The sequence below is a fragment of the Azolla caroliniana genome, unplaced genomic scaffold, assembly GCF_043228905.1.
Source record: "Azolla caroliniana isolate FFs.n. ecotype wild unplaced genomic scaffold, voAzoCaro1.0.p SCAF_9, whole genome shotgun sequence".
NCBI classification, from domain to species: domain Eukaryota; kingdom Viridiplantae; phylum Streptophyta; class Polypodiopsida; order Salviniales; family Salviniaceae; genus Azolla; species Azolla caroliniana.
The window spans coordinates 3,597,609-3,607,027 of NW_028230444.1; the positions used below are offsets into that span (position 1 = coordinate 3,597,609).

The 9,419-nt window shown below is 38.5% G+C and overlaps 2 protein-coding genes across 2 annotated transcripts; one reads left to right on the forward strand and one right to left on the reverse strand.

Moving 5' to 3' along the window:
• Positions 1 to 758: 758 nt before the first annotated feature.
• Positions 759 to 3,741, reverse strand: LOC147859914 (uncharacterized). Its single transcript, XM_087324258.1, has 6 exons — positions 3,559 to 3,741; positions 2,980 to 3,120; positions 2,828 to 2,894; positions 2,646 to 2,700; positions 1,191 to 1,333; positions 759 to 1,105 (listed from the first exon to the last, which is right to left on the reverse strand). Exons 1-6 carry the CDS (start codon positions 3,687 to 3,689, stop codon positions 1,007 to 1,009), a joined length of 636 nt encoding a protein of 211 aa, XP_087180384.1. The 5' UTR covers positions 3,690 to 3,741; the 3' UTR covers positions 759 to 1,006.
• An 839-nt stretch (positions 3,742 to 4,580) lies between these two features.
• Positions 4,581 to 8,993, forward strand: LOC147859915 (pentatricopeptide repeat-containing protein At2g33680-like). The gene is made up of 2 exons (XM_087324254.1): positions 4,581 to 5,044; positions 5,156 to 8,993. The coding sequence occupies exons 1-2, from the start codon at positions 4,810 to 4,812 to the stop codon at positions 8,074 to 8,076; spliced, it is 3,156 nt and encodes a 1,051-aa protein (XP_087180380.1). The 5' UTR covers positions 4,581 to 4,809; the 3' UTR covers positions 8,077 to 8,993.
• The last annotated feature ends 426 nt before the right edge of the window (positions 8,994 to 9,419 follow it).

Consider the following 9,419-nt stretch of genomic DNA (forward strand, 5'->3'; position numbering starts at 1 on the left):
CATGCACGCACTAAATTTATAAATATGATAATGTTTATACACAAGTTCATGGCACCCATGAGAGCTTCGTGACATTTTCTAGAACAATCTTCAAAAAGTATCAAGGGTTTTTGTCATTTAACGATCAGAATCCCACACAATCATGTATTACACTTACACATGGACAAAAGTAAATCAATCACCTCTTCACATTGTACACTCAAAGGTAAGAGAAAGAATATGTTGGTATTTGTTTCTATTGTCCTATACTTCTATGCATTTCTAACCACTTTCCAAACTAAAGTACATTTATGCAATGATCTTCATATTCATATTGTAAGCTTGAACTTATGGCCTACATAACACAATCTTCACATGTAATTGGTGTATGTTACAAGTTATATTGATCAGTTTATACTGTCCATTGCTGACAACTCCTTCAGTAATATTTAAGGTAAAAATGTGGCTGCAAATAACCAATATTGGAAATAACATAAGATGAAAGGCAAGTTTAATATTTCGAAGGCATTGTTATTTGCTATGCAATCTCACAGATATATATCAGCATGGAGATTTGTTCATCTAACACCATGGTAATGCTTTCATTCAAAGAGACTAACTCAATCATATCACATCCACATCCTATACTGATAATGGCCATTGGGATAAATTTGCTTTTTTCTTTTTCCATTTAAATGCAAATTATGCATGCATAGATGCATATGAAAACGCATAATCCAGAATAAGCACTCGGGCCAGCTAGCAAACACCCATGTTAGGAAAAATCTTTAAGCTTTTCAATATTAAGCTAATTTTTTCAATCCTACTCTAGTTTTCCTCAAATTAACTGAGGCAGGAATGCCTTGTCCTTGTAAGGCCTTATGTCCAATACATACACATAGAGCTGTAATTTGCTACATTTAATGTTCAATTCCAAGGTGTACACTTGGAAATCCAATATTGGTGATCAATGTCTGGGAGTCCAGTTTTATGACTCTGACTATCAATTGCATCACAGGCGGTGTAGTTAATCCCCAACCACATATTTCGCAAAGAGATTATTTGGGTTTGTCATGGCCTTGAATTCCAAGGAATTTCCACTCTGGTCTTTGAAGAACATGGTCCACTGCATTTTCATTAATCAAGTTCAGCAGAGGTGTAGAAACTTGAAGCATCACTTCACATAGGTATTCTTCAGAAGTTTTAAATACCTGCTCACCAGGCTGGCCAGTGAATCGAATGTGTGGTTCAATTATGAACTTGATACCTCTAGTTTTTACTTGTTCAGCTAGGTCAAGGAAATCTGGCACTGACATAGCAAGTCCAAAATGAGGCACCGGAACCGAATCACCATCTGTTCTAACACGCCAAGAACCCACATTAGTAGTGAACAAACATCTGCAATGTGCATGCTAGATAAGAATGAGAAGTCCACCAAAATACGATTTACAAATTATCTTAACACACAAAATAACCCAGTTCCGGTTACTTTCTTTTTTCTTTAGTAATCTTAGTCTACCCAAAATATGTAACTGCATTTTAGGAACTGGGCAAAAGTAAACATTTATTTGCCCCTTATGTTATGATATATACATGTTCAAGGCTGGTATAGCTGTAAGCTAAAGAGTAATAAAAAGAAAAATAAACACAATATAAATGAATACACGAGAAGCATACAAAATCTACTAAACTAGGAAATCTATATATAAATTATATTTGACCTGTAAACATTGATGTTTATCTCCTAACATCAATGAAAACATGGTACAAAATTAGGCATTCAACTGCCTCCCAAAACCAGTAGACATATAATCATAAGTCTATATTAAGAATCTGCACAGGAATGCAGGAAGAGAGTAAAGAGTAATAAAAGAAAAACAATATACACAAATACACAAGAAGCATATGAAGTCCACTAAACTGGAAAATTGATATAAAACCATATTTAAGCATAAAATCAATGAAAATATGGCACAAATAATGTATTTGTCTGCCCCTCAATATCAGCAGACATACAGCTGTAAGTCTTTAATAAGAACCATCATAGGAATGAAAGAAGAAATGACGTAAATAAAGCCCCATGAGAAGCACCAAAACAAAATGAACAGCTCACTGATAGCATAAAACAAGTAAACACCTCACTATTAACTTCGAAGACTTCTCGTTTGGATCCCCTTTCCTAGTTTCAGAAAATATAGTTTATGGTTCTGCATGACTACTTTGTTTCCGGTCGTTCCAAGTTGATCACCTATATTTCTGATGGCCAACAATTATGCACCTATTAGAAACTTGTTTGACTAAAATCTTCTATGCTTCATCTAATATTCAATTTCTACAAGTTAAGTCAACTACTAACACTAGTTCAAACGAGGTTCTCAGGGGATTTATATTGCTTTGGTGATTCACATGTGTTGCAGTTGTCAGAGAATGAAATCGCTAATGTTAGTAAGTTTACAAAACACCTGATTTTTCCACAGAATCTTGACAGCTATCATGATAAAGTACATTGAATGCAATTCTATCACTATCAAACATCAAAACATGAACATATATTGCGAGTGACTTCAACAAAGAATCATTTAGATGTATCATAGGCTTCACTTTTTACTTGATTGTTACCCTGGAAGCAGAAGTTATGGAGAATGAATAATTAAGATGCCACTTACCCACAGCATTTTCTGCACTTTCAGCATTGTAGTCAGCTACATGATGACAAACTAACTGCACTAGCCCATAGTGTATTTTTAGTTATGTCAAACTAAATCTATCACATAAAATACATCAGGAAAACTAGCTATACAAAGACAAAGTAGGTGGTGGACAAACAGAAATTTTCCCTTCGTTTTACCTGATGCCCATAAAGATTGAAATCTACCCAACTCTTGGACGAGCGGCCTTCAGGCAAACCTAAGACCCTAATTTACCACCAAAAATGCATTGATACAACCCTCTTTTAGATCTAAACACCATAGTAAGCCTTCCTTTAACATTCATATTTACCCTCCATAGAATTCCCTTGCGGCTCGTATATCATGAACAGGAATAGCTAGATGGAAAGGCATAATATTAGGAGACTTTGCATCCTTCTCTACATTCATTGAAACTTCAATGCATGTTGAGACTTTTGAAGATATGCTGCATCTGGCAGGGGAAAATGAAAGAACAAAGGATAAGGAAATTAATATGAAATATATTTTGCATATTATCATAGATGTAGTGATAGCTATATAATTTCCAATCTATCAATGAAGCTTCATGCATCATAGGAACAAATATTTCCAAGATCTGGACATGCACCAAAGGTGTAAATCAACTTGCTAACGATTTGTTTTACCAAAGGTCCAACATGCATCACAGACAACAATAATTTTTCCAGATCTGACGCATCTTCCAGGATATCCTACATTGAAAAGAATCTACGCATATGTTATGCGGTCATCAATAGCAGACACAGCTACTGAAGCTATCATAAATTTTCTGAGTACGTTGAAAGCTCGTGGATGGGGAAAACAAAAGTAGTTTTCAAAAAAAAAGAACAACATTTAATCAGAAATCAGAACCCAGAGAAGAAGAACGTACCGGGAACAGCTAGACTGAGCCACATGAGAGGTTGTGAAGACCGGATGAGTCCTGCTGTTTTGAGATGAGGGAATGGAATATGTTTCCCGATTCCATAGGGAAAGGGAACGGGTGGAGAATGAGAGGGCCATGGCTATACTGATAGCTTCTCTGCTCCTGCCCCTGCACCGAAATGATCAGGTTCGCTCGGATTGAAGCCAAAAATAGCGCCACTCTTAACATTTCATAGCAGGACTATGGTAGCAGTAATCATAGACTATTAAGTCATATGCAGATTCTTCCCACTACCTCCATTAGAAGACCCACCACCACCATTACTAACTACTACTATCTATCTATAACTAGATTTTTGCTAAGTCTAGATGTGCTCACCAATAATCTGTCATGTGCCATTCGATGCAAGAGGCATTGGGATGGTTGTCGGCCTCAAGAATGCATGTGGGTTCGATCGAGGAATAAGTATATGTTTTGCGGACCAAAGTAACATGTATATTGAACCAAGTCTATACACATATGCATCATCACCGTATATTTGTGGGGATGCATAAGGATGCAAAACAGAAATGCTCCCCATATTTATGGATATGAAGACATACATGCACTTTACTAAGAGCACAATTCTTGCTCTCTCTCTCTCTCTCTCTCGGTAAAAGCACACAATTATACTAATTGTATGTTAAAATCCACTTGTTACAACACTTCTTAGTCTCCTCTACCTATCGATCCTATGCCTATGTAGGGAGAGGGATGTCTTGTAATGCCACTACAAAACCAGGAAATCATTCCCACATGCTCTAACATCCGGAAATTCCACATAAGAATACCTTTCTCTCTCTTGCTTGCTCTTATAAGGCCATTTTTGGCCTCTTAAAAGACCTTAGTATTTTACTTTAGTATATCTTTCTTTCTCTCAATGTCGCACTGTGCACATAAGTGTGAAGGGTAAAAGATTGCTTTGGAGAGAGAGAGAGAGAGAGAGAGAGAGAGGACATGGATCTGGGCTTTCCTCGCATGGTTGGTGTTCCTCTACATAAACAAAATGTTCAAACGCTTCTCCTCCTCCAGAGAAGCTATTACACAGATCCATCCACTCTCTGTTGGCATAAGTGATAGAAATCATGGCAAGGATCTATGGATGTTTGGAAGATGGAGAAGCAGCAAGCAACAGAAGATGATAGATACATCAATCCATATCCGAAGCAGAGATGCACCACACCATGTTCTGCGCTTCCATATCCAGCATAACCCAAAATGAGAGATACCATGGTTAAATGGTCGGCGCCATCCAATGCGTTCCACAGTCAGTCTAACAGAGTACAAGCACGTGGGAAAGACAGTATCCATGATTGCTCCAATGGAGAGCAATCATCAATGGATCGATTTGCAAAGTTACTCCACAAGTGTAAAGAAGAAAAGTCTAGAGGCAATGCTCAGCAATTACTTGCTTCTATTCGTGAAGCTGGTCTTGAGAGGCACAGATCTCTAGGTAATAATCTTGTTTCGACGCTTGCAGAGCTCGGAAGCCTACATGATGCACACCAAATATTTGACGACTTAGTTCACCGCAATTCACGCTCGTGGAATTCCCTTATTTCAGGCTATGTCAAGCATGGCAGGCCAAAACAAGCTCTAGCCCTTTATCATAAGATGCCAAAAGAGGACTCTTTGCATCTCAATGTGTACACATTTGTTGCTCTCATAAATGCATGTGCCAAGCTTAAAGACCTAGAGCAAGGCCTTTGTCTGCATGCTGAAGTTGATAAATTTGGATGGATTAATAGAGACCCCTTCATTGGGAGCAGTTTGGTTTACATGTATGCTAAATGCGGTTCTCTTGATAAAGCACAGAATGTGTTTGATACACTTGATTCTCGGGACGTTGTATCATGGAATTCCCTTATCACAGGATATGTTGGGCAAGGACATGGTGAGGAGGCACTTCAATGCTTTGAGAAAATGCAAGTAGCAGGGGTCTTCCCAAACGCTATCACATATTCATGTGTCTTGAAAGCTTGCGGTAACATAGGTGCCACGGAGAAAGGCAGAGAAGTTCATTCAGAGGTTGAACGACGAGGCTTTCTGGAGAAAGACATTGTTCTTGCAACAGCCATAGTGGATATGTACGCTAAATGTGGTTTTGTTTCACGAGCACAAGAAATGTTTGACAAACTTGTAGTTCGAGATGTTATCTCATGGAATTCTTTAATTGCAGGATATGCAACACATGGGAATGGAGGAGAGGCACTGAAGTGTTTTGAGCATATGCAACTTGAAGGTGTTTCTCCGAACTCTGTCACATTTATTTGCAGCTTGAAAGCTTGTGGTAACACTGGTGAGATAGGAAAAGGAGAAGCCATACATAATGAAATCAAAAGAAACGTGTTATTGGAAAAAGATATCCCTCTTGGCACCAGCTTGATTGGTATGTATGCCCAATGTGGCATGCTAGAAAAAGCCCAAGAAACCTTCGGAGAACTTCCTGTTCGGAACATTGTATCATGGAACACATTGATTTCTGGATTTATTACAAATAGCTGTGGTGAGGAAGCACTGGAATTTTTTCATCAAATGCAATTTGAAGGTGCCTCCCCCAATTCTGTAACATACATATGTGCCTTGAAAGCTTGCACAATCATAGGAGCTGTAGATGAAGGCCAGAAAATTCACGCGGAGGTTGATAGAAAGGGATTATTGCATACGGATATTGCTGTTGGAACATCTTTGGTTGATATGTATGTGAAGTTTGGCCTGCTTACAAAAGCACAGGATGTATTTGATAGCCTTCCCATCCAGAACGTGGTCTCTTGGAACTCACTTATCGTAGGATATGTTGAACATAAACTTGGTGAGCAGGCACTTCAATGCTTTGAAAAGATGCAATCTGAGGGGATTGCTCCAGACATTGTCACATACATTTCTGCCTTGAGAGCTTGTGGTAGCATAGGAGCGATAGAAAAGGGCATAAGTATACATATTGAGGCTGGGCGAAGAGGATTATTGGAAAGGGGTCTTAATATTAGCTCTGCACTAGTTGATATGTATGGAAAATGTGGATTGTTTGACCAGGCACAGGAAGTATTTGACAAGCTTCCAGTTCGGGATTTAATGGCATGGAATTCGCTTATATGTGCATACACTGAACATGGACATGGTGAGGAAGCACTGGAGTTATTTGAAAGGATGAAGCTAGAGGGTATTAAGCCAGATTCTCAAACATTTATTTACAGCTTGAAAGCTTGTGGCAGCATAAGGGCAACAGATAAAGGCAGGAAAATACATCAAGAGATTGACAGAAGAGGCTTACTAGAGGAAGACATTGTACTTGGCACTGCTTTAGTTTATATGTATACTAAATGTGGTCTACTTGCAAAAGCAAAAGATGTTTTTGAAATGCTACAAACCAGAAGTGTCATCTTATGGAATGCACTAATAGTGGGGTATATTGATCATGGTTATGGGGAAGAGGCTGTTGAATGCTTTAAACAAATGCAATGGGAGGGTGTGACTCCAGATGTCGTGACTTATGTATGCAGCTTGAGAGCTTGTGGTAGTATAGGGGCCATAGATAAAGGTCAAGAAATACATGAAGAAATTGATAGAAAGGGATTTCTGGATAGGGATCTCCTTATTGGTACTGCCTTGGTTGATATGTACCTCAAATGTGGTTCACTTAATTCAGCACGCCAAGTTTTTGACAAGATTATAGTTAGAGACATTGTCTCATGGAATTCGCTCATCGGAGGATATGCTGAACATGGACATGGTGACGATGCATTAGAGTGTTTTGAAAAGATGCAGTTGCAAGGCATCATGCCAAATGCTGTCACACTTTCATTCATCCTGAAAGCTTGTAGCACAGTAGGGGCCACAGAGAAAGGCCAAGAAATACATGCAGAGATTGAAAGGAGAGGTTTTTTGGAAAGGGATATTGTCATTGGTAGCAGCTTGGTTGAAATGTACAGTAAATGTGGTATGCAAGCTATAGCGAGCAAAGTATTTGAAAAGCTTCCTATTAGGGATGTTGTGTCATGGAATTCATTAATTGCAGGATATGCCCAAGCTGGAAAAATTGAAAGCATTTTCTCTATCTTTGATAGAATGTCAGGAGAAGGGATAAAGCCCGATCCTTTTACCTTCATCATTATTTTCAATGCATGCAATCGAGCAGGTCTATTTGAACAAAGTGAGACATACTTCAATGCCATGAAAAAAGTCTATGGCATCCTTCCAACGGTTGAGCACCATAACTGCATGATTAACTTCCTTTGCCGCTCAAGCCAACTAGATAAAGCTGTAGCGATGATCAATAAGACACCTTTCTTTTCCAACCTTGTTGCATGGCATGCAGTATTAGGTGCTTGTAAAAATTCAGGAAATGTGACACTTGGTAAACAAGCCTTTGAGAATGCACTGAGTTTGGATGAAAAAGATTGTGCATCATATGTCTTGATGTCCCAAATCTATTTAGGAGCAGGAATGTATGAAAATAGTCATGATATTAGAATTGGGAGCTCATGAATACCATTCAACTATTTCATGACACAAGGGCTTTGAATGAATGATACCAGAAGTCATGTGAAGATCAGGCAGCAGCTGATAGGGATGAAGCATTTCTTTCACCAGGAGTGCTGGTGAATTGGGAGAAGAAGAATATCTCTCCCTTTCTCCTTCATGTGGGATGATGGAACCTTTTCTGTACAAGGACAATAAGAGGGCCACTTGATATTCTAGATTTGATATCAAGCATAGCTGTGCAGCTATTCTAGCAGCATTTGTGATGGCAGAAAACACAGTAAACTGGAGAAAACATCAGAAAGAGTGAAGTGATGGGTGCAAAATGAGTGGTCTTTCTGTACTACAGTGATGTGGGCCATGGGTATTGGCACTTGACCCAAGTGGACATAGGTGATTGATATCAAGCATAGCTGTGCTACCCGAGTAGCATTAGCAAAGGCAGAAAACGGAGAAAACTGAAGGAAACATCAGGAAGAGTGGCCTTTGTGGTTCATGGAGGTTGGCACTTGATATGGTGGACATCACTGGTTGAAGTGTTTGCAGTGGTGGGATGAGTCACTATTTATCATAAATGATGCTAACATCTGTGAACGTCAAATGCTACTGTGATAGCAGTGATGCTGATGGATAATATTGATGGGGTGGATAGAACAACCAATGCTGGGCCCCAACATTACTGTACTGCATTGTAATAGTAGTACTTTAAGTTACCAGTAATGATTTACTCTTGTCATGTCTCTCAAAGGCAGCTTAGCTCTGGACACTGAAACTCTCATATGGACCTATTCATGCCACTGATTTGTTGGAAAGATTTTGAGGCAATATTGTTGAGCTCTCAGTGATCCAGTCACTTCACATGTTTGATGATGCTGTCAGCATGTAAAAAAAGACTAATCTATACTAGAAACTGGATCAGCGTATTGAGACAAGTTATTACACTGGTCCATGTCCAGGATATTACAAGATACACCAAGTAACTGAATGCAAACAAACAAATCTTGTTCAAAAAATGCACTCCCAAATTATGTCAATTATTTTAAGCATATATCATGATCTATTATTATTGTTCATCTTCAATTATACATATGTCCCAAAATTACCTGCTATCATGCTCTGATAGTTAGTTCAAACTATTCACAACCCACAAGGTAGATCATTCTCATTGCCACTTGCAACCTCAATCTATTCTTGATGTCATAAACAACGAAGGTATGAAATCATTCATAAAGTAACCTAAAATGCAAGTGATTGTCTTGCCAAAAGTGTATCTTATATTCTTATAAGTTTTTTTATTGTATCACCATATTAAGTCAACTCCAATAATTTCCCATATTTGATTGAATGGC